The 26,325-nt window shown below is 42.1% G+C and overlaps 1 protein-coding gene across 3 annotated transcripts in view; it reads right to left on the bottom strand.

Moving 5' to 3' along the window:
* Window positions 1-26,325, bottom strand: part of CPED1 (cadherin like and PC-esterase domain containing 1) — a 320,654-nt gene that overhangs the window by 290,823 nt on the left and 3,506 nt on the right. For all 3 annotated transcript variants that reach the window (XM_065938748.1, XM_065938750.1, XM_065938749.1), the window contains exon 2: window positions 3,521-3,698. In XM_065938748.1, the coding sequence (XP_065794820.1) occupies window positions 3,521-3,698 (178 nt within the window). The remainder of the gene's footprint in view (window positions 1-3,520; window positions 3,699-26,325) is intronic.

The following is a 26,325-nucleotide window of genomic DNA, read 5'->3' as shown; positions in this document are numbered from 1 at the left end:
GTTTTAGAACTTTCAGTTCAGTTCAGTTCAGTTCAGTCGCTCAGTCATGTCAGACTCCTTGCGACCCCATGAACTGCAGCACGCCAGGCCTCCCTGTCCATCATCGACTCCCGGAGCTTGCTCAAACTCATGTCCATCAAGTTGGTGATGCCATCCGACCACCTCATCCTCTGTCGTCCCCTTCTCCTCCTGCTTTCAATCTTTCCCAGCAGCAGGGTCTTTTCCAGGGAGTCAGTTCTTTGCATCAGGTGGCCAAAGTACTTTAGACTTCAGACGGGTCCTTCTTAGAACCAACCTCAGTGAGGTTTGTCAACTTTGTTTCCAGCTGCTTCGATATTTCAGGGCTTTCATCTTCCCTTTTGCTTTTCTTATTTGCTTCCAAGAGCTCTAGATTAACATACTTCTGGGGGCAGAGGCCAGCTAATAGTATTCCTGAAGACTTGTCCTAATGGCCTATATTCTGCCTATATTCTGTCCTTTCTTTTCATCAAAGTAGATCTTTTGAGGCTTTTTTCCCTGAGAGCTTTGTTAGTGAAGTAGCTTATAACTTTATCATCAACATTGTAAAAAAAAATGTTGGTAAAGGGTGATCATGGCTAAGTGTTCCCAGCCTCTTTCATGACCAATGTAAACTAGCATTTTAAAAAGTGAAAGTCGCTCAGTCTCAGTCGTGTCCGACTCTTTGTGACCCCATGGACTACACAGTCCATGGAATTCTCCAGGCCAAAATATTGGAGTGGGTAGCCTTTCCCTTCTCCAAAGGATCTTTCCAACTCAGGGATCAAACCCAGGTCTCCCACATTGCAGGCAGATTCTTTACTAGCCACAAGGGAAACCATTAAAGAACAAGGGGGGGACCTAATTGAAAAGCAAGTGTTATGAGGATGTCAGGATGGCTGACACTGAAATGACAAATGAAAATTATTGTGGCACCAGGATCTATTTTCTCCCCGAGGAAAACACCAGATCAGCAGTTGATTCAGATTGCTTTTCCTCTCCTCCCTTTTGATAACAAGGAAAACAAACACACACTGTGTCATCCTAAAGAGAAAACTCTAATTGGCCCACAGAGGATGAGTACTCCATGTCCTGGTAGCTGTAATAATGATCGATTAATGCAGGAAAAGACCCTGATGCTGGGAAAGACTGAAGGTAGGAAGACAAGGGGATGGCAAGAGGATGAGTTGGTTGAATGGCATCACCGACTCAATGGACATGAGTTTGAGTAAACTCTGGGAGATAGTGAACAACAGGGAAGCCTGGCATGCTGTAGCTTACAGGGTCACAAGGAGTCAGATGTAACTTAGCCACTGAACAACAAAAAAGGGGTCAAAAGAGGGAGTGAGCAACATGGAGATGAAGAGGACGAGCACAGAAGTGAGACCTGGAATCTCCTACCCCTCCATCACTGCAGTTTAAGATACAAGGTGCGTCCCTGCACATTTCCAAGCCTTGGGTTCGTCTTCTGCAAGTGGGGGAGGGATGAATATTTCTTTCTGAAATTTATTGGAGTATAGCTGCTTTATAATGCTGTGTTAGTTTCTGCCATGCAGCAAAGTGAGTCAGTTATACATATAGCTATTCTTTTATAGATTTCCTTCCCATTGAGGTCACCACAGAGCATTTACTGAGTGGCTCAGCTGGTAAAGAATCCACCTGCAATGCAGGAGACCCTGGTTCAATTCCTGGGTTGGGAAGATCCCCTGGAGAAGGGATAGACTACTCACTTCACGTTCTTGGGCTTCCCTGCTGCCTCAGACAGTGATGAATCCGCCTGCAATGCAGGAAACCCGAATTTGATCCCTGGATCAGGACAATCCCCTGGAGGAGAGCATAGCAACCCACTCCAGTATTCTTACTTGGAGAATCCCCACGGACCAAGGAGCCTGGTGGGCTGCAGTCCATGGTGTCGAAAAGAGCTGGACATGACTGAACGAGTAAGCACACACACAGAGCACTGAGCAGAGTTCCCTGTGTATACAGTAGGCTCTCACTAGTTATTTTATACATAGTAGTGTATATACGTCAACCCCAATCTCCCAGCTAATTCCACCCCCCCCCCCCCCCCCCCCCCCGCTTATCCCTCGGTGTCCCTACATTTGTTCTCTATGTTCAGTTCAGTTCAGTTCAGTCGTTCAGTCATGTCCGACTCTTTGCGACCCCACGAACTGCAGCATGCCAGGCCTCCCTGTCCATTACTAACTCCCGGAATCCACCCAAACCCATGACTGTTGAGTCAATGATGCCATCAAACCATCTCATCCTCTGTTTTCCCCTTCTCCTTCTGCCCTCAATCCCTCCCAGCATCAGGGTCTTTTCCAATGAGTCAGCTCTTCACATGAGGTGGCCAAAGTATTGGAGTTTCAGCTTCAACATCAGTCCTTCCAATTAACACCCAGGACTGCTCTCCTTTAGGATGGACTGGTTGGATCTCCTTGCAGTCCAAGGGACTCTCAAGAGTCTTCTCCAACACCACAGTTCAAAAGCATCAATTCTTCGGTGCTCAGCTTTCTTTATAGTCCAACTCTCACATCCATATGTGTGTGCCTCTATTTCCCCTTGGCAAATAAGTTCACGTACACATTTTTCTAGATTCCATATACATGCGATATTATACTAATCTGTTTTTCTCTTTCTGACTTACTTAATTCTGTGTGACAGTCTCTAGCTCTATCCAGGTCTCTGCAAATGGCACCACTGTTTTCTGTTTTATGACTAAGTAATATTCCATTGTATATATGCACCATATCTTCTTTATCCATGCCTCTGCTGATGAGCACTTAAGTTGCTTCCATGTCCTGGCTATTGTAAATAATGCTGCAATAAACATTGGGGTGCATGTATCTTTTCTTGGGGTACTCAGAGGCTTTTCAGTGAGGATTAAATGAGGCCATGAATACAGAATACAATATGTCACATGGTTAGTCGCTGAAGATCTGTCAGCTGTTATTGTTACTGCCCTTTTTGACCCTCATCATCTACTCAACTTCCTTTTCAAATAACTTACTTAAGAATTTGTCTCTTATTTTTCACTTCAAATGATAGAAATAAAAAGTACTTGACTAGTAACAGTGTGTGAGATAAATATCCACACTTCTTTTGCATTTAGAGCCAATCTGTGATTCACATTTAAGCTGGCTTCTCAAAACAATTTCCAGCACATTCTACTTGCAGTCAGATGAAGTGGCAATTTTCTTAAAATATGGAGCAGTTTGGTGCTGGGCAGAAAATGTATTCAGGCTCATAAACATAAACATTTTTTATGCAGCATTTAAAGATGAACTATGTAACTCCAAAATGCTGCAAAAATATAAACAAAATAATTTCAGGAATAAAGAAATGTAGCTAAAGGAGAATGGAAAGGAAGCTAGAAAAGAATCCAAGTTTTCTACAGTGCAACAAAGTTGATCATGGGTAAAAATTTGTTCTTGCAAATTTTTTTAGAGGAAGATAGTAGCACATTCCAGGAAGTATTTACACTAGATGACAAGCAACTTTGGTAATTACTTCTGACTCTGACCTTTTTCTAGGAGCCCAGGGTCGGCGCCGAGGCTTTCTTCAGAGATGACAACCATATACTGATGCTGAGTGAGAATGCTCTGGTGGAGCTGAAGCTCCCTTTGGCTGGAGGAAGAAGGCCTGTAGAGAACAGCCCTTCTGCCATGGCTGCTGAAGTGGGTCTCAACTGACTCTTCGATCTACAGACAAAAAAAAAAAAGAATGTATAAAAATTCAAGAGGAAAAAAGGAGCACATTTTCCTTGAAGGAGATCATTAATGTAAATCAGGAGCCATTCAGAAAGCTGTCTTTGAAGGTTTTCTCTGGCAATGCTCTGAAAGGCGCACAAGGACAAAAGCAACCTCATCTGCGAGAACTGAAGGTGAACTGTATTTTTTTCACTATTCCAGAAAGATGAAGATTTCAGGCCATTAAAATACAGAGTTCCTGGAGGAATACTGTGGTATAGAAATACCGAGCTCAACTCTGCCTGAAAAATAGAAATTAATAGCAATGCTTTTCATCTGCATTGTGCTTTTCTGTAATAGTTCCAGCTGCCTTATCTTTTAACAGTTCTTTTAGGTAAACACAGTAGAGGAAAAAGACCCAGGGAGGATGGGTTTTGTGCCGGAAGGACATGGGGGACAGCTGAAAAGCAACCCCAGAGCTCTCTGCAAGCACAATGCTGTCACTTCTCTCCATCAGGATGCAGCAAAATTTCAGTGCCTCTCACTGAGGTAGGATGGATCTTCATGTGAGAAGAGGAGGGTATCACTCAAAAACCATAACTTTAGGCTCTTCCTTCAGCTGTTGACTGCTCCTCCAAATAAATATTCTTTCTCACAATGATGTTTGAAGTATCATTAACAAAAGGGAAGTTTTGAATTGGCAAGTAGAAAGAATGCTGACAATGAAATTCATTACATGGTTTAAGCCATTCCTAGTGACTAGGACAGTAAAGAATCTGTCTGCAATGCAGGAGACTCGGGTTGATCCCTGGGTCGGGAAGATTCTTTGGAGAAGGGAATGGTTACCCACTGTGGCGTTCTTGCCTGAAGAATTCCATGAACAGAGGGCCTGGCAGTCTACAGTCCATGGGATTACAAAGAATCAGACAGGATTGAATGACTAAAATACACACACACATACACATGTGGTCTAATGCAGATACTGTGTGTTTTCCTGAAAATTTGTGATTAAACCTTGATAAAGTAGACATTTTTTACTACTGAAGGGAATGATAAGACTGGGTGGAGATTAGGGCAAAAAAAAAAAAAAAAAATGGGAGAGGCCAAAGAAGAGGAGACAAAGGGTTGGAGAAGGCAGATGAGGGGAAAGAGGTAAAAATGAAATTAGAAATCCACACTACTTTTAGGGGCAGCTCTGAATCAAATTGTCCATTTCGTGGCTCTCAAACATAATTTTCACCATGTCTTTTCACTCCTTAAATTTCTTCATTATTTTCCATTACTGACTGAATCAATTCCACATCTTTATCACAGAATGCAGGCCACTTGAACTTAAACCCCATCGTCCTTCTCTGGTCATGTCACACTTTTAATCATTTCCATTCCTAATCCTAACCTGCTGCTTCATATAGACACCCCTGTGCCTTCTAACAACAATTCCTTCCTCTCTCTCCATTCAAACTCCAAATCAAACAGTACTTCTTTGGAAAATTTTCATTGACAAACATCCTTCCATCAGCTCTTACAAAACGGTGTGTCTCTCTGATTTGAGTTCCTTAACATGCAGCCTGCATTGTCCCTATGTCTATGGTAAACATTGTGCATATTCAATAAATGACCATATCAAGTAAAGTAATGGACCATAATGCTCTATCAAGATCTGATCTTTGAAGATAAATATGAAAAGAAAGAAGAAACAGATTTAGCTTGTGAATCCTTTGAAGGCAGGCACCATATTCTGTTTTTCATTGCATACATAGGATGGCTATATGAGAATCAATCTACAAAGCATGGTATAGTGGAGAAGGACACAAAATCTGCAGCCAGGATGCCAGCTCTGAATCTCTTGGTTCCACCAGCACTAATCCTATGACCTTGGACAGTACTTTCTTCCTAAGGCTGCTTCGAGGATTAAGGAGTTAGTATTTGTAAAGTGCTTAGAACTGTGCCTGGCATATGTGCTTCGTCCCTCAGTCATGTCCTACTCTTTGTGACCTTATGAACTCTAGCTCGCCATGCTCCTCTATGGGGATTCTTCAGGCAAAAATATTGAAGTGGGTTGCCACGCCCTCCTCCAGGGGATCTTCCCAACCCAGAAATCAAACTCAGGTCTCCCACATTGCAGGCAGATTCTTTACCAGCTGAGCTACAGAGATGTGCCTGGCATATAAGAAGTGCTATATGTGTGTTTTTAAAATAATCATAAGTCATAAAGAGCAAAGAGTCGGGAACACTGTTTCCATGTGTGAGCTTTGCCTGGCACGTGTAACACAGGCTCATAATATGTCTGTGATGAATACAAAGGGAAGAAAAAGAGCATGAGCTATCACACATTCTGAGCATGGTACTTTGGGAGAACATGATCAGATATTTCCCCTTGTTAAAGGAGTGCATTTTATTGACAATGAATCTATTTAGATTCAAGAATTTAACTGCAAATTGGAACATAATTACTCAGCAAATGTTGTGATTGTTTGTAGTGGTAAACTTTTAAGAAGGAGGAGTTGAAACCAAATACAGGCTGAGTCTTTGGACTCAGGAGTCAGAGGGAACCAGTAGCAAGAACCCACAGGAGGCCAAAATAAACAAAGGTGGGTCTAGGTGAAAGGAGAAGACAGATGCTTCCAAACATATCAGTGTTACTCAAGCAAAACGCAGTGTCCAGAATGCCCTTCTCACACTATTTTCTTTCGCAATCACAGGATGCTCCTCTCAGTTGCAGCTGGCTCAGGCACAGGAGTGACTTCCCATGAGAAGGCTGTATTTTCAAACTTTATACCTTCTTATTATTTTGAAAGATATAATCCCTCCTCCCCACCCGTCCCCTAAACCAGGATCAGTTTATGTAAGAGCACCATAATCTCACCAGCATTATCTTACAGACAGCATATTCTAAATAGAGTATTAATTACTGGCCATATTTTATCATAACCTTTATAACACATTGACATTTTAACTCACGTCTCAGACTACAGAGAATAAATAGGAAATGAGCGTGTCCATCCAATTAGGTTACGTTATCCTGTAATACAAACTGCCCCTGTCCTTGTAATATTTATAACAGCCTGTATCAGCAGAATGGCCCAACACCAAGGGGCGAGAGCGGTTTCAGCCGGTCGGACAACAGGTGGACTGCACTGCGTCTGTGAAATACAATTATGTCAACCGCACCAGCAAGTGCGGGATGATCAAACGCCCGGAGCAGCACTTTTGGAAATGAGAGCTCCTGATGACTGCTACGATTTTGAGAATGTATTTTAGAGGAAGAATACATTTAACCTGGCCAGCACTACAACGACTGAATTTGAGACTTGCGGGTCTGCTGGGGAGAATTTAGAAAAGAATGTGTGTTTCTGGGCATTTGACAGGCTGAACATTTGTTTCTGGGCATTTGACAGGCTGATTTGACAGTCACTTCCCTGTCTCCATTCTTCCTGAGAGATCTGCAGGAAAGTCCATCGGAAATTGCTTCGCTAGACTACACGAAAGTTGTTTCATACTGAACACTTACCATTTTTACTGGCAGGACTTCAAAACCTGATGTCTCTATGCTGCCTAAGGATAAAGCGTTGTAAGTGGAGGACCAGATGCAGGGACATGGAGTAGAACAGCAGTGCGTGTGTATATTAGTCGCTCAGTCGAGTCCGACCCTGTGCGACCCCCTGGACTGCAGCCCACCAGGCTCCTCTGTCCATGGGATTCTCCAGGCAAGAATACTGGAGCGGGTTGCCATGCCCTCCTCCAGGGGATCTTCCCAACCCAGGGACTGAATCCAGTTCTCCCGCATTGCAGGCAGATTCTTTACCACAGAGCCATCTGGGAAGCCATCAGAACAGAGCAGGGCTGGGAATCAAAAATCTGGACTTGGGATTCTGGCTCTGCCCCTGGCGTGCTTCCTCCGCTGGAAGAGTGACAGTCATCTCCTCACATCAGAGTTTTCTCACATGTATAGCTGAAGTAACAAATCTTACTTCATGAGACTGTATGGGGAATTAAATCACATTTTTATATGAAAGTGTGCACTGCAGCATCCCACCAGTAAACCACGTGAAATATATGCATGTAAAACTGAATAAAAATCAGTATCATAATGTAACTGCTTTTACATTACTAATTAAATTTTTCATAGTCTGGTCCCTGTCATAACTTCTATATACCCTGGTAAATATTTCTTTCTGTAGGGCTTATCATCTTTTAAGGCAAAAATATGATTTCCTTATTATTTTATTGTCTGTTTCCCCACATCATAAAATAAAGTAAAAGAAAGTATATATTTTTGTCTATTTTGCTCACTTTTGCTTCCCCAACCGAAAAATGGTACACTTGGCACATAGCAGGCACATAATAAATTTTCTTTCAATAAATGAATATAACATCGGTTTTTTTTCAATATGTAAAAGTCATTTTTATAAATACTAGCATGAAAGAGTTGGATAGAAAGTGGTAAAAATTTATATTTATAAATTTGTTTCAGTAGAATTTTGAATAGTGGCAAGAATGACAGAGTCAAATTCTTGAGCAAAGTAATGAATTTACAGTAAAAAAAATTCAATAAAGAACTATATTATAAAGGCACTATATTTCTCAGTAAGTTCAGTAGCTCAGTTGTGTCCAACTCTTTGCGACTCCTTGAAATGCAGCACACCAGGCGTCCCTGTCCATCACTGTATTTCTCAGTTACTATTAAAAAGTCTTCATCAAGACTTACCACAAAAGCAAGAAATACAGCTTTTGAAAAATATAGTAGATATGAGAAATAAAACTTGTTTTTTTCCATATGATGGAAAGATTTTTTTCTGGATTTATTAAAGTAGCCATGTATTTATGACATCTTTTGATGTTTGAATACAAATCATAGAGTAGACCTCAGATGTGTGTCATATATAACTAAAAGTTAAATTGCCATGCTGTCTAGATTTCTGGCATTTTAGAAAGATTGTAGAGTCTATCATAGTGAATTATGTTTTAATTTTTCCACTACAAGAATACAGAATTTTTTTTCCCATTGGTGAAATGTATACTTATTTTAGAGAATTAAAGAAATAAAATGGATGGCATGTTCTAGGATGCACATCCTATACATTTTCTACTTAAACATTATTTATTATTGTAGGACAGTTTAGGAATTGCAGGTTTCCCAGATATACAAGCAGAGCCTCGGAAAATATTCCCTACTTACATGACTTCTAGTGACCCTTGGCCTCCATCTCACAGCTGACTCAGCTACACCTTGAGCCGATCACTGAATGATCATACCTTTCTCAGAACTTCTTCATGACCCTGAGCACTCTCTGAATGCACCCCCGAACTGTATGTTGGGGCTATCCCAACACCCAACATCCAATGTAAGGTAAGTTTACCCATCTGTAGCTCTATGTAAATTCTAAACAAATAAGAGAGAAACAGAAGCAATAAATTTCAATATTAAAAAATGATCACAATATTGCTTTGATGAAATGGCACCCACTTAAATAGCAACTGCCGAAACTCATCTTTACCTGTTCCTCATTCTCATTTTCCCTTTGACACTCTCACAGTTTATAGTTATAGACATGTGTTTACTACCTGCCCCTCCTACAAGTCTATATGTTTCAGAAGTGTCTAGACTTTTCTGCTTTGGTCATTATTGTACAAATAGCTTACTGCTAAATAAGAGGGAATGGAAGGATGAATGAGCAAATGAATAAATGCTAAAAGCAAAGTATGAGCTCATTACCTGTAAATATATGCATGACCTTTCATTATTTTACTTACTGTCAGGTGAAATAATCCACTAGGAAGTCTCAAAGGAGGCTTCATCTGCATCTCAAGTCATAAGGTATCCATGACCTCTTCATCCCTAATGACTTTCTCCTCTGTTTCACTGCAACCACCCATTCCAATAGCCAGATTTTTATCCTTGTGGTCCCCCAAAGAGCCCCATCTCTGAAATTATAAAGTAATATACTCCATTCTCTGATTGCATTTATCTACTTCCAGCTCTTTTTATTTATCACTAATACATCAATTCCCCAACCACTAGTCTTTCCCCCAATGCCAACTTTCTACTGGCCTCCTTTTCACCTTCCTTCTCCACATCTCAGATTCCAGGACCCAATACTCTCCACCTAGTACGTTAAATTCCCTTGTTCACAGTCGTATGGCAAAACCTCAAGCATGGACGAGCTGGGGACACAGCGGCAAACAAGATAGGCAAGTCTCTGCCCCACGGAGCTGACAGTCCATCAAGGCAAGCAGACGTAAGCATCTGGTTATAATCAATTATGACATGCCAGGTAAATCAGGAGGGAGAGGATGCCATGGAAACTTTGAGCTGAGAGAGTCAAGAAAGATCTCCACAGCCCGCCTGACCTGTCCCTGGGCTGGGGTTGAGAGCTGCTGAAGTAAAGGGGCCAGATGGACAGATCCTGGTTGGCAAAGCCAATGCAGTCTTCCCACTCCCTGGACCATTCAGCTATGCTTCCTGGGTTGATTCTCTCTCACATGCTCCAAAGTCACAGACTTGCCCACTCTCCAGCTACCTCCTTATTTCTGCAGATAACTGCCTCCTGCTGACAGAGGAAATCAGCCCTCTTAGGAGGAAACACACTGAGTTAACACAGCAACTGTTTTGGCAAATCTCTAGCCTATCTGTACAACTAACATTTCCTCTTTTCTTCTGATTTCCATAAGAAAGAAAAACTGCCCTCCTCTTATCAATGGTCAGTCACTCTGCTTATTCTCCAGACTCCCGCTCTGCCCAAGCAACAGACCTCCTCCCAAGCTCCACCCTCAAACCCCTGAGAACTTGATCCTTCTTTTAGCTCCTTCTCCTGGATCATTCCTATCCCCTTCCCCCTTCTCTCCCACTGGCTCTTTCTCAGTGTTTATGCATTTACTTATTTAATATTTCTGAAAGCTTTCTATGTGTCAGACATGGTTCTAGGCTCTGTGAAATACAACAGTGAAGAACTTGGATGAAGTTCTAGCCCTCACTGAGCTTACTTTTTAGTCAGAGGAGCAACAGACAATTAATGAAATCACACAAGGTAAGTTCCTGCTGAGATAAAATAAAGTGTCAACAATGACCCAGATAGTCATGCTGCTATTGCTTGTATGTGTTAGGAATGTTGTGCATGAAAGACAATGAGAGAAGAAGGATAACTCTTAGAGAAACTAGAAGGGAACAGGCATTAAAACAGAAGTCCTCGAAAGTCAGCAGCAGAGGTACTTTTTGTTGTGAGTGGTAAATATGGTCAGGCAGGCAGGCAAAAAAAAAAAAAAAAAATAATGAGTAGTGGGGATAGAAGTGGAGGCAATGCAACATGACTTCTTATCTCATTAAGTAACTAGTTGTTCAGTTGCTCAGTCATGTCCAACTCTTTGCGACCCCATGGGCTGCAGCACACCAGGCTTTCCTGTCCTTCACCATCTCTATAGCAAGTAGCGAGAAGGAAATCAAGACACAGTGAGCAGTAGAGAATTTAAAAGTTGGTCTCTTTATGCCGGTCTTTCTCCCTAGGTACAAACTTTATGAACTTTGATGCCTTTTATGAAAAGCCATGGCAGGGGAGAGGAAGATGAGGAAAACAAGACTTACGAAGGTAGAGGGAGGGTGTTTCCTTGAGCCCTCTGGATGGATGGGTCCCCTGACAGAATTTCAGAAAAAGAGACATCTCCTATCTTGATCACAGGATTTCCTAAGAACTCTATGTCATAGGTCCTATGATGCAGAAAATAAGTCTTTTGGTTTGTCGGGTTTTGTTTTTTAATGGAAGCACTAAGTGACCTGGGAGACCACGCCATGAGAGGGAGAGCTGAGACCTGTCCTAAGGAGGCGTGTGATGGTGCTGGGGGGACGCAGCGCCCTGCCTGTGAGGGAAGGGCCGTGAGAACACTGCACCGAGGAGTTGGGCGGGTGGAGAAGTGAGGCAGGAAGGAGGCAGAGCACAACCCCTAAAAGAATGACATGACCATTGAGGACAGGACATAAACCGGTTAGAACAAACGAGGTCCAAGATGGCAGACAAGCGGATTTCCGCTAGCCCTTGAACCTCCGTATATGTTCACTGCAACACAACCGGAAGCCAAGTGACACAGCCACAGGCGCCATGACAGTTCTGAAGCCGGCCAGAAAGGCCAAAACGTGGAAGGTGACCCAATTCCTGGAAATCCCTGCCCTTCCCCCAAATGCTTGAAATAATCCTCCCACTCATTAGCCTGTGAAATTATCCACCCCTATAAAAACTGACAACTCTATACCCTGGGGCCTGTCTTGCCTTCTGAGATGGCCCAAGGTCTGTCTACGGAGTGTGTATCTCCCTCAGTAAACCTTCTTTCACTTTACTATGGCTTGCTCTTGAATTGTTTTCTGTGCGAAGCCAAGAACCCACAATCAGCAGCTACCCCAGGGACTCACCTGAGCCCTGGAATGTGATCATCCTCTTGTGCCCCACTTACTTTCCTGCACCAGAAGGAGAAGCAGCAACAGGACAATCACACCTCAGAGTGTAAATGAAGGAGACGTAAGGTGCAGAGGATGAAAACATTCCAGAAGTGGGAAGAAAGTTCCCAAAGAAAGGATGTGCAGTGAAGATCTTAAATAAACATAGGGGGAGTGTGCAAGCCTGACACACGAGAAGAAAGAGAGGTGGGCATAAAAGAGGAGAACAGAAGAGAACAACAGCACAGAGCCTGACCTGGCAATCCTAAGCTAGAAATTATTTAATGAGAAACCAGATCAATTTGCCTTCGTCCACCGGGAACAACTTAAGATATATAGTATGGTTTTTGTCCACCAGAACAGACTTCCAACCCATCGATAAAATACGAAGCATGTAAGCTGATGATTGTTGTTTGTTGTTTAGTCGCTAAGTCATGTCCAACTCTTTTACGACCCCATGGACTGCCACCTGCTACAGTCCTCTGTCCATGGAATTTTCCAGGCAAGAATACTGGAGTGGGTTGCCATTTCCTTCTCCAAGGGATCTTCCTGACCCAGGGATCGAACCCATGTCTCCTGAATTGCCGATGGCTTCTTTTATCACTGAGCCACCTGGGAATCCTGATGGTAAACCCTGAGAATGTCTCATCTTCTCTGTCTAATGCCCTTCTCCTTCCTAACTCAGAACCACGCTGAGCCTTGCTAAGAAGGGTGAGCAGTATACAGTTTGCACGGCCAGAGGAAGGAGAAGACTGCCCAGAGGAGAGCAACTTACAGGATAGGAAAAAAGAAAAAAAGGCTGCTTCTCAGCTCTTCAAACTCCAGCCAACGCACAGTCATGCTGGGCATACACAGCTTCAACTGTGTACTGCTCCTTCCTTCCCCAGGTTAACCACACACAGAGCAGGAATCTTGGAGATTAGGGAGAGATTAAAAACAAACCAAGAACACAGAACAGGGATTTCTCCTCCAGTGCCTATGTGGAGTCTGCTGCTATAATTTCTCACTTCCCACACCCCATAGTTTCTGGCTGCCGAGCTTCAGCCCCACTTAAGTGCTCATCCATTTCAACCATCAAGGAGGAACTTAGATTCCCTCTCTGCTCCTCCCAAATTTTTGTTCCTTTTTTCTAGCTGTTTTGAAAGTCACATTTAGCATCTTTTTCAGCCTCCTCCAGATGTAACCGGGAAGAACAGGGTCTGACTGTTCTTCCCTGTTACATGGAGGCTGTTCCTCCAAGGAATTCAAGACTCTTTCCCTTGAGAAGCCACCCACGATGCACAGCTGTGGGCCATCGGTTTACTATTTGCTGTAACTTTCCAGACATAACAAAACCCAGCTGAGATTACAAAAACACAGGACTAGCTGGGAGATGATGGTCATGATAGCTTCCTTCAAGATATCTTGAAGAATGAGACAGCTTTCAATGAGGTCAGAAGCAAATGTAGATTGCTTTTTCTTTGGGCACAACTGATTTCACTGTCTATTTTGGATCAAATAAAAACCACTCTGTGTCCCTCTTTTGCCTCTTCTCCTTCCTCTGCCTTCCTCTTTCTCTGCAATTCTTTCCCGTTTTCAGTCTTCTATTAATTGGATACATCATGACACAGAGCTTCAGAGAAGGAAGACGTCATTTGCTTTTCATCCTCAAGCCCTGATGGCATATGCTGGTCTTAGAGTAACAGCTCCCCAGCCCCCTGAATCTTATCACAGTGTCAGCAGTAGTTAAAGGACATCCGTAATGAAGAAAACACAAAATTGACAATTCCCAATTATAAAATACCAAGCAGAGGACAAGGAGAGACCTTGTTCTTTTGAAAAATGTTAAAATAATAGCAAGTCTCTATCCCCTCATGCCAAAACAAGGAGTTAATTCAGCAGTTCAGTCTTAAAATAGGAAGTTCATACAAAGGCAACGTAACAGAAAGGCAAGAACACTGGGGTCATTACAACAATATTAATACCTAAGCATCATACAATCTACCAAAGAGTTTCATGGATAGATGCCAGAGACTCTGAATCTAAGTTAGAGGCTTTGCCAGCAACTCCCCCAGGGACTTCTGAATCCTGAGTCTCTGCTCTCTCTACTCCCCTGGTCCCCACCCCCAGCAACCCCATTCATTATCTCCTGACACCACTTAAGCTCCACTAGATGTACTTCCCCTTCCTCATCTGCAAGGAAACATCAACCTTCCCCCCTACTTTTCTCACTGTTGTAAGGATCAAAGGAGACTCCGTGAAACAAAAGCGTTGGGATATATATATCCCCTCATAAATATAAACTGTATTTAAATGACTCTTCAAAAGTGATCACACTGGGACTTCCCTGGAGGTCCAGCAGATAAGACCTACACTGCTTACACTTACCCCTGCTTATACCGCAGGGGATGAGAAGTTCAATCCCTGGCCTGAGAACTAAAATCCTGCATGCCAAGGAGTGCAGCCAAAAAAAAAAAAAAAAAGGGATCACATAAAAGTGATCTTGACAAATTAAAATATTTTACATTGTTAAAAAATAAAACTGAGGCATAATTAAAATTTTAAGAGTTTATTTGGGCCCAAACCCAATTGGACAGCACCAAAGCTGAAGTGATTAGGAGCACTCCACTACCTGCAGCTGAGGGAAGACTTATACAGAGAAAGAGTGGAAGAAGAGAAAGGAAATGACTCATGGGCTGTAGCCTAACTTTAATTTAGTTGGTAAGTTGTAAATGACTCTTTTGCAGCACCACGAACTGTAGCCTGCCAGGCTCCTCTGTCCACAGGACTTCCCAGGCAAGAATACTGGAGTGGGTTGCCATTTCCTCCTCCAGGGGATCTTCCCAACCCACGGATCGAATCTGTGTCTGCTGCCTCTCCTGCATGGCAGGCAGATTCTTTTCTCACTGAGCCAGCCTAAAGCCTAGTCGGCTCTTTGTGGCTGGTTGTCTTTTGGCATCTCGATTTAGAAATCCAAGCCATTCAGAAGCTTAGATTTTGGTTTGCCTACAGAGGCCACATAGCCTCAGAGCTGCCTCAATCTAATGGCCTGTTTAATTAATTTAACAAAATTAAAACCTTAAAAGCTTAAATCATATAATTTCATAAGGGTTCTATCACAAGGACAGAATATGAAAGGGTTGTGTTTACATATTAGGGGCATTAAGGTATTTAAAAATAAATGGATCAGCATTTCTACTATTCTTCTCTGACAAAACCCAGTGTCAGAGCAAACATATCATGAAAATAACACATGGACACTGATACTATATATACAATGGACACACTTTTTAGATTTGAGTGTTAGATAAAAGACAGTACTTTCATTGCACAAATATGATTTAATTTTATACCTTATTACAGTGTTCCATAAATAAATTCACAACCAGGATATAAAAAGCCCCTTATCACATTACATTTCCTCTTTGGGGCTTAGAAAATGTAACCATAGCCTGGTCTCAGAACCTTCCCTAGGACTCACCTAGTAACTTCCAGAACCCCTCATTTGCGTTCTCCATTTCAACTCTGCTCTCTGCAGCCTCCCCACCATCAGCCTTGCTGCACGTTCTCCCACTGCCCACCCTGCCCAGTTAAGGACACTGGCCTCCTCCCAGCCCTGCACCCAATCCTCTCTGCATTGCACCACTGCACACACACAGAGTCCAGGCCTCTGCACAAGGCCACCATGAAAAAGCTTGTGGTGGCCAGCTAAGAATCTCTTCCAACACCATAGCAAATACGCCCTCCCTTGGACTGAGACTCCAGCCTAAATAAAGCACCTGTTGGATGCAAGCATAGAACTCGGGCACTGAGATGGGGATTAAGATGTCCATCCAGTGGCCATATTCATGCCCCTAGGAGACGGTCCTCAGGCCACTTCAAGAGTCTACTGTTGTTAATCCATGCAGACAGCACCCCTGACTCCTTTCTTCTCCCCTCAGCACTCACATCTGAGTACCAACCATTTATTTGGGTTCTCCCCGGAAATCCGGGGTCCCCATGAATGACACAGATAGTTAAGGATGGAAAGCCAGTGCTCCCTATGCAGGTGACCCTGCAGCTCCAGGGCAGCAGAGGCGGGCTCCAGTTCTTGGGGGAGTGAACGGCTGCAGTACACAGGCACACGTCTCACAAACCCAGAGGAACTTGCCTCACCCTGCCCACGCAGCGGCCAAAGTACTCAAAGGAATGGGGGAACGGGTGTTAAATATCCAGACACCAAAGTCTGCATGAAGGAAATATCCCACCTTATACCAAATGTGTAGACCAAGTCTCCTTAAAGTGAAAGTGCTGGTCGCTCAGTCATGTCCAACTCTTTGTGACCCCGTGGACTCTAGCCCGCCAGGCTCCTCTGTCCATAGAATTTTCCAGGCAAAACTGGAATGGATAGCCATTTCCTTCTCCAAGAGATCTACCCGACCCAGGGACTGAATCTGGGTCTCCAGCACAGCAGGCAGATTCTTTACTATCTGAGCCACTGGGGAAGCCAAGTCTCCTTAAGTACACATTTATGCCTTGGCACACATTCTGTATTTGTGCTCACTCTGAGCACCCTTGTGACTGTTTGCTCTCTATGACCACCTCATCTTGTCCCTTCAGCTCACTGACCAGTACCAGTATACAGTCTCGGGAACTACCCTGAGTAGCACCTTTCCCAGGTGGACTGAGCCTTGAGAACCCTCCTCCCCACACTTCCCTTCTAGAAGCTTCCATCCAGTCTGCCTCATTCCTTCCCACACTGCCAGATGCTGTACTATCTCACCACCGCCTTGAAACACAGTTTCACATATTCCTCTCAAAAATCTTAGGACTCTCCAGATTACACACTCATTCTAGAATGTTTATGTAGTTCATGGCCAACTTTTTTGCCTTAAAAATAAAAAACTGGCAGGAAATGACAATATCCAGTAATACCACAACATAAGCACTATCTCTAGAGGAAGGAATAAGACATCATCTAATATTGTTATCAATTTTCAACACCCTAAACTCTTTAATCCTTTCCGTGAGGGATGAATTGTGCTGTAGAAGAGCGTTTGGCCCTTTTCCCCCCTGTGACTGGCTGAAAAAGTAACCTCCCTTGCTAGAAGTCCAGTTTATTCTTAAAGGGTCCAGCAGATGGTCTCATAGGTCAGGCCTGAAGAAGAAAGCATCTCTTTAAACAGGACAGATTGCTTTGGTTTTCTCAGGAAAGCAAGAGGGAAGGACATCTTATAAGTGGAGAAGAACCTGGATGAACCGAGGGGAGATCAGTGTTTAAGAATCCAATCGAAAGTACAAAACAAGAATTTAAGGACTGCTGGCCACCACAGGAAGTTCTATACTGCACACAACAGCATCAATTATACAAGTTCCCATTCATCCATTCATTCCACATGTTATGTGCCAGGCATTGTTTAAACTCAACCCCTGCCCTGATCCAACTGCTAGTAATTTATTAGAAGGTTCTGTGTAAATGCTGGACTTCACAGGGAATGGCTGCATTATTACAAGCAATAAGCACTTGGTTCTTTTGTTCAGGGTTTTGCTAAGAATTGTGCTTAAGAGCATGTGCACATCACTGGATGATAAGACATCCTCCCATTTATGTCACAGAAAAGGGCTTCCTTTTAAAGTGTTATTTTATAGTTAACGCTGGAGACAATTCTAGCTTCTTGAGGTTTATATTTCCGACAGGATATATATTTATCCAACAGGATGTATAGACAAATACATTGTCTCTGCTCTACAGCAAACAAGTATGTTTAAAGCAGACATAGTATTATGTTAACCACTGTTTCTTTAAAAGAAATCAGCTGACCTCCTTTTCCTCTGTATCTACGCTTCCTTGAAAAAGAAAATTAACTGTTTCAAATCTATCTGCTCTTAAAATAGCTTATGCAGCATTAAAATACATGAGAAATAGGTTTAGCGTATGTGTAGGAAGCATCAGATATGTTATTATCATTATTTACTCAGAAAAAAAATAATAATAAAGGAAAGAGTAAGGAAAAAAGCCCATTTGAAATCTCCTCTGACCTCTGGGTGTGGCCAGCAGGGAAGGTTTACTGCTTAATATGAAAGTCAACTTTCTGGCTGATACTTTCAAAGGTCAGGCAAGTTCTGCAGTGCTACAGAAAAGTTAATTTCCTGTTCCATTTTGCCTGAAGCATCTGTGCAGTTTGGCTAAATTAATGCTAGATTTTCCACCAGGCAAGAACCAGACTTAGGGCTGAAACTGTTGGAATACCGGTATATTCCTATTGCTTGTTTAAGAAACAGTGAAACTCAACTGTGCTTAGTTGCTCAATCCAACTCTTTGCGACCCCATGGACTGCAGCCCACCAGGCTCCTCTGTCCATGGGGATTCTCCAGGCAAGAATACTGGAGTGGCTTTCCATGACTTCCTCCAGGGGATCTTCCCAATCCATGCATCCAACCCAGGTCTTCTCCACTGCAGGCAAATTCTTTACTGTCTGAGCCGCCAATTATGACAGCGCAATTCTAGACTTCTAGTGGCATTCTGAAGCATAACTGTATAACCTGACATTTGTAGAGCACACAATACTTATAACTTTTTAATGAAAAAAGGACTATTCTTGGTATTCACGGTTATGTTGCATATACGTGCATTCTTTTCCCTCGAGACACGCCAAATGCAATGAAAATATTTTCATGACGTTATACTTTGGTGTTAAATTAATTGAACAATGAGATCAAGAGACAGAGGTGGCTCTAATGCCGCGGTGGTCCATATTAGCAGATCAAAGTGGAGGTTTTCAAACTGACACTTAAGGACAACCAGTCACAAGCAGCAAAGATGGTTTCAAGCTACAGCCAATCAACAATGTCTTTGCTCTGCTTCTCCATTTTCTCCTTAGTAGTTTCTCCCTGGACTTTTGCCCTCCAAGCACTCCTAACCACTTCTGGTTTGGCACTGCCCAGTTGGAATCAAGTTTTGCTCAGACTCTTAAATTTTTCAGTATGCTTCAGTTTGCATGCATGCCTGCTCAATCACTTCAGTCATGTCTGACTCTTTGCGACACCCTGGGCTATGTAACCTGCTAGGCTCCTCTGTCCATGGGATTCTCCAGACAAGAATACTGCAGTGGGTTGCCAGGCCCGCCTCCAGGGGATCTTCCTGACCCAGGGATCGAACTGGAGTCTCCATCTCCTACACTGCAGGCAGATTCTTCACTGCTGAGCCCCATGCTTCAGTTTATCGTTTAACAAATATGATAATGTTTATTTCCCTGCCTTTTATAATCTCAATGTTTTCCAAAGCATTCTGCCTAATTTGATCAGGTAACATCTGTGTAACAGGCATTTCCGTCTGCAAGCCAGAGTCCAGGAAAATGAAACCCCCAAAAGTCGCTTATCCCAGGTCACTTAACTTTACAGCATACGTACTGGGTCCCTGGGCTTTCCTGGTGGCTCAGTGGTAAAGAATCTGCCTGTCAGTGCAGGAGACCTTGCTTCAAACCCTGGGTCAGGAAGATCCTCTGTAGGAAGAAATGGCAACCCACTTGAGTATTCTTGTCTGGGAAATCCCATGCACAGAGGCACCTGGCGGCCTACAGTCTATGGGGTCGCAGAGTCATAAGTTAGCCACTGAGGATGCTCACACTGGGGTCCCATCTCCGGATGTCCTCTTTCTCCTGGAGTCGGTGGGGGGAGCGGGGAGGGGTATAGCACGATCTGCCTCAGATACATGGACCTTTAACAATTGTTCAGGAGGTTTCCAGAAATCTGCACTACCAGCCCCAAACCATCGACTTTTTCTTATGTCAAAACAAACACAAAACACCAGGATCCTGGAGTAACATCACTATTCAAATAAATTCTCCTTTCTTCCCCTAGATTGTCATCAGGCTTTTTCCCCTGCCTGACTCTCCCAGCCTGAAGTGGCCACTCTTCCCCAGATCCCTGTCTTAGTCATGGTCATAATACACTCGGGCAGCAGATAATAGTTTCTTTTTGTCAAGATCAGGTGTGAAGTATGTTCTAAGAAATTGGTTATTAAAAGAATTAAAATGTCAAAATTTATAAATAATTCACACTTTGTAAACCAGAGGACACGAGCTGCATTCCCACTGTTTGCAAGCAAACACTTTCTTGAGTGAGAGAAGAAGGCAGTATTGTGCAGAGCCTTGGAAAACCAGTGGAATGTGTCTGCATTTGACGCACCGAGAGTGTCAAAACAGAAAAGTGACGGATGGTTAGCATACGACATGCTGCTTTAAACATTTGCCTAAGCAGATATAATGGAGAAAGAACATAGGGTGAGGATCAAAAATATGCACTATATATATGAAACAAATAAATTTAAAGTGCTTATTTTTGAGGTCAGAGCTTAAACATAGCTTCTTATAGGGAGCAGGAAGAACATCAATGTTTAACGAATGCCAACTCTGATCGGCCACCATGCTTGCTGTTTTCAAACACGTATTTTCACCAGTGAGGTTTAGTTACCCTCATTTTTCCAATGACAAAATTGAGAGTTAGAAATCTAGGTAAAATGTGTCTGTGTGTGATAGCTAGTAAATGATACAGCTGGAATTTGACCCAATGCGGAGGAAAGTCCATGCTCGTTCCAGAACATCCTGATGCTCTAATAGACTGCTTAGTCAACATACCAAACAGGTATGGGGTTAGGAGCCTTGCTGAGGACAGTCAGACTTGTTCTTCCCAGGAATATTCAGAGTCTCCAAGTCTCCCCCTTAGAGAGTTCTTCTGACTGGGCTGCAGTATAAACAGACTGGTAGGGGGTTTCTATTCAGAGTCCTCAAGTAAGGATTAACAAAATCAAATGTAGTTTTATTTCAGAACACATTGATAGGGCCCATTCTGTATCCTCAAGTCTATGAGCTCTTTTAGTTATTACTTTGGTTCATCTCTTAAGTACCCATAGCCTCTGTTAGTGAATTAAATTGAAAGTTCAACAATTTTTTTCATTAATATCCTTATCTATAATGAAATCTCAGTGCGTCTTTTATCATTATGTTCCTTTTTTAACCCTGTGCCAGATAACCAGGATGTTTTGTTTTGCTTGTTGAACCCATCTCTGTAAAGTCCAAAAGTTGACAGAGGATTTTTACCTTGCAGATTTCCAACTTTGGTATAGTTTCTGTTACAGAACATAATTTCTATTTTAGAACATGAGCTAATCTTTTTAGTGAGAATGACTCCCTAGAAAAAATATCCAAAGGAAACCAAAGGGAAAAATAAAACCAAACCATTCCTTTCACCCCAAAGGCCACAGATTCAAAGTTGATCATATGAAGCACTTTTTATAATGGCAGTGTATCCCAGAGGTTTCCATTTCAGAGGGTTTAAGCTTATGTGAGTTTCCAATTCCATCAGAACAAGAAACAGAATTGCTTACAGGGAGAAAGAGGTAGATGCTATTGCTGCTATTGGGAAAAAACAAGAGAGAATGACACCTATAAACTGAGTAATTCCTTGATTCAAAGGAAATTTAACAAACTTGCTTAAATATAAGCTTCATCAAGACCTCAATAAAGTTTATCTAACATAAGCAAAGTTCACAATTGTATAAAATCCTCTCAGTATGAATAATTTTTCAAATGTCATTGTAAAAATTTGACATAACTCTAATCAACTATCTCAGAGAAATCCATAAGCATTAAGTGCTCACCACTAGCCCAACCAATTCTAGGAAAATTACATACCTGCTAGTATGCTGACAACATCTCCTGAGAGCCTCCAATACATAGACCTCTCTATTTAGATGCCGTCAGCACGATTTTAGAATATTTACATCCAAGTCTATTTAAAATATAAAAACATGAAAAAGAAAAGGCTCAATTTTGGGAAAAATCAATCTGTTAAAAAATGGAAATTGCTTGAGACAAAGAGAGGTGAAATGATGGTGACAGAGAAGAGACGAGGGTTGAGTATTAGTTAGCAAGCATACAGGTTGCAAACATTTCTTTTTTTAACTTCTGATAGATACTTTTGATGCTTTTGAACCATGGTACTGGAGAAGACTCTTGGGAGTCCCTTGGACTGCAAGATCAAACCAGTCAATCCTAAAGGAAATCAGTCCTGAATATTCATTGGAAGGACTGATGCTGAAGCTGAAACTCCAGTCAATCCTTTGGCTACGTGATGCGAAGAACTGACTCATTGGAAAGACCCCAATGCTGGGAAAGATTGAAGGCAGGAGGAGAAGGGGACAACAGAGGATGAGATGGTTGGACGGCATCACTGATGCGATGGACATGAGTTTGAGCAAGCTCCGGGAGTTGGTAATGGACAGAGAAGCCTGGCATGCTGCAAGCCATGGGATCGCAGAGTCGGACATGACTGAGTGACTGAACTGACTGACTGACCGGTTGAGATACTCGAGGATGTTTATTTACAAGAGAAGAATCCCAAAGAGACAAACGAGCTGAAAAGAACAAGAGAGACGGGTGATACTGATGAAGCAAATTCGATTAGCAAAATGGCAAGATCATTACACCAGGTGAAAGTGCAAGAACTGGTACAGAAAGGACTTCAAGAGATACTGGTACAGGAAAAAGATGGAGTGGAGGACCTGAGGTTCAGCAAAGGAAAAAAGAAAGAGGAGGAGTTCCTCTCATTTCCTGGCCTCTGCTTTAATGAGGACTGTCTCTGACCCTCCAACTCATGATTCATCTATTTATTCATTCATTGACTACATATTTATTCAGTGCTCATTACATGTCAGATACTGTTTTGGCACCCAGGATGTAGCAATAAACCAGTCAAATAAAGTCCTTGTTCTTAAGGAATTTATATTCTATGGAAGGAGACAGACAGTAAACAAATATATATTTATTCAGGGTCAAAATATTAACTGGTTTCCCCTACTCTACACCCAACTCATCTCTCCATATCCTCAGCTCTAACATGTGGTTAATGCTAGCCTTGTAAACTTAAAAAAAAAAATTCAGCTCAAACCGTAGACCTTGCTTAGAGATAAGCAGGCCTGACTCTGAGTGACATATCAGTCTCCCTAGGTTTCCTCTTGATTCTGAAGGCTCATTTTACTGTGAAAAGGCAATAGCTGAGAGGCTGGAGAACAGGGAGAGAAACTCAACAAGGCTTTCCTCTCAGACTCTCCTTACCCAAGTACTCATGGTCATTACAGCAATAACTCTGCTCACCTACTTTGGGAAGGCCAAGTGTGAGGGTCTATAGAAACTACATAGATGGGTAAATCCTTAAGAGGATTCAAGAATAATTATTCTGATAGCTAACACTAACTGAGTACTTCCAACTTGCCGGATACCGCAAGCGCTTCACATGTTTTCTCTCATTTAAGCCTCACGTTAGCCTTGTAAGATGGGTGATAGTATATACATTTTCAGGGTAGGAAACAAAATACTGAAGAGGTCAAGAAATGTTCCCAAGGGAGCAAAGTAATCAGTGCTACTGATTCACCTTGCGAGCTCATGGTCTGAAAACTCTACCTCCCCCATTTTATTAGTTTTCCAGGACTGCCTTTTCAAAGTACTACACATTGAGTGGCTTAAAGCAAAAGAACAGTGTTGTCTCACAGTTCTGGAGGCTAGAAATCAGCAACCTAGGTGTTAGCAGCACCATGCCCCACCCCCTCGAAACCTGCAGAGGAATCCTCTGGCCTCTTCCAAGCATCTGGTGGTTTGTTGGCAATCTTTGGGATGCTTTGGCTTGCAAGTGCATGACTCTCATCTCTGAGGCAGCGTCCCAGTTGGTCTGCCTGCCTTCAGTTCAGTCCCTCCAGTCCACTCTGCAGTGTGCATTCTGGAGTAATCTCTCTAAACACAAATCCAATCATGCCACATTTTGCTTTTCATTTTTGGGGGTTCCCTGTTACCTTCTGGAGAGAATCTAGCTTCCGTATCATACTCTCATTTCCAACATCTAGACATCTAGACCCTGCTGAACTCTCTACCTCATCAATTTGCCTTCTTGCTCTGCTTCCCTTAACATATTACACACACACACACACACACACACACACACACACACACACACACACACAGAGGCTAATTTCTTCTTTGCACATGCAGTGTTTTCTCTCTTCTTTCTCTACCCTTTATAGTTCCCTCTCATCTTTCAAAATATTGTCTTGAAGTTATGGGTTTCCTGACATTCTATTTATTTACTTGTCTGTCTCACAGTGCCTTATATTGGGTTAGCCAAAAAGTTCATTTGGGTTTTTCCATTACATCTTATGGGAAGACCCAAATGAACTTATTGATCAACCCAGTATTTCTGTATCAGCAGTACCTGGCACAGTGTCTGGCACATATAAACTGCTTGACAAATATTTACTAAATGAATGAATAAGTGAATGAACAAATGAAAGGGATGAGAAGGAGAAAAGATAAAGAGAAAGAAAAAGGTTTCTTTCCCCTCAGTGGGAGAGGAGAGTTCTTAGTGAAATTGTTACAAACATCTCATTTAAAGAAAGAGATGTCATTTCCCAAGAGTGGGTACATATTTAGAAATTCTGTGTAGATTTCAAAAAGCAAAATTAGCACAAATATCGGATCAGACACTAGATCACCCTGCCTCACGTACCCTTCCAGAGGCCATTTCGCATGCCATTGTTGTGATCATAAAGCTTCACCACTGTGGCCATCGCAGATCTAGAAACTTCTATGCACAGTACAGATTGAAAGGGAGGGGACCACTCCAATTTTTCCCTGGTGGCACTGCACCCACTGAAGCGCTGACCACCCCCCCAACCCATGGCCACCTAGGAAGTCAAGGCCACACTACTTAGAAGTAGCATGGGACCAATTCTAACGAATGAAAGACAGAAGAAAGAAAACTAGAGAGACAGATAAATTGCTTGTCCTTCCTGCCCTTTTCCCCCAGTGCCTGTTCTGGGATGTAATAGTTTAAAATGGCCTCTCTGGAAATCTCCCCATAATTCACCCATTTGTGTTTGCTCTCCTTCTTCCTTTATTTCCCCTTTTCTAGTGTCCCTGGGATTGTACCAACCAATAAAATGTTAGCATCTAAGTGATTGCCATGGGCTCTTTTTCTGGGCTATACAAGAAATTTTTAGAAATTTTCAGATGTTAAGTATATTATGTATTATGAAGAACACAAGCAGATTAAACAAAAAACTATTTACAGTGAAAACATTCATTTACATTGGTTTATGGTTGGACACTGGAACAGTAGTTGTAGGGAACAGTCGCCACAGAAAGAATAAAGAAGGAATGGAGAATGAAGAGTCAAGCAACAGAGAAATAGTCAGTCTCCTTGTGTAGCATCAACAAGAGATAATAAGAAACACATGGCCATGGTGAATACAAATATATTCCCCAAAGAGCTAAGTTTCCATTAAAGGAGCAGATACCAAGGAAGTTTTCTTCCATTGTGTCTGTTTATAACTTAATGTGCTCCCTATGTTATGAGATATTGAAGTATTAGATTCTAGGAAAATAAACAAATCCATTGAGTGACCTATTTTAGTGAAGATAACTGAAACTGTCTTCAGTTTATACATTACACTGAAATAATTTTAAGAAATAGCACAAGCAATGAATGTTGAGAGAAAACTCAGAAGAAATAACACAAGTACATCTGCTTAGCAAGGCTCTTTGGAAGCTTAAATGGAAAAAAGAATTAAAATTTGGCCAGAAGAGCATTTCCTCACTATGGAAAGTTGGCATATTCTATATACCATGATCTCAATCTGTACTGAAAACAGTTTTAGACACTGAACCAGATCCCAGTTAGAAAAGTGTAAAGAGCACAGTCACTCACCTTTAAATATTTGCTACTACAGAACCTTCTATTACTTGGCAGATAAAGCACAAAAGTTTCTCTCTGAGAAACAACTACAACCAAATCGACTCGGAAATATTTATTGCTTATTCATGAAAGTATGAAAACTATGATTCGAGAAGTACTCTGTGAGTATACTTTGGTTTTAGACTGTTTATGCCTGCAGACACTACAGCATTCATTGAAACACTTTTTGCAAATGTTCTCAAGTGGATTCTTTCAGATTTTTTTTTCCTTTTTCAGATTTATAAACTCAGACCCAACTTACTCTTCCTGAAGGGGCAGTTTAAATGCACTTTAAAATTTAAATGTACTGCTTCTTAAGCATTTCTTAATTCCCAGTATTTCTTTAGGTCTGAACATCTGAAGAGGATCGTAGTTTCTCCCACATAGACAATCACACATGCATGTACACACAATTCTTCGCATAAAATGCTTGGGTTTGGCAGACATCTTATACTTCCAAATACTTTCTGGAATCTG

Source organism: Muntiacus reevesi, chromosome 6, assembly GCF_963930625.1.
Source record: "Muntiacus reevesi chromosome 6, mMunRee1.1, whole genome shotgun sequence".
Classification (NCBI taxonomy): Eukaryota; Metazoa; Chordata; class Mammalia; order Artiodactyla; family Cervidae; genus Muntiacus; species Muntiacus reevesi.
This window is presented reverse-complemented; position numbering and strand designations above follow the sequence as displayed.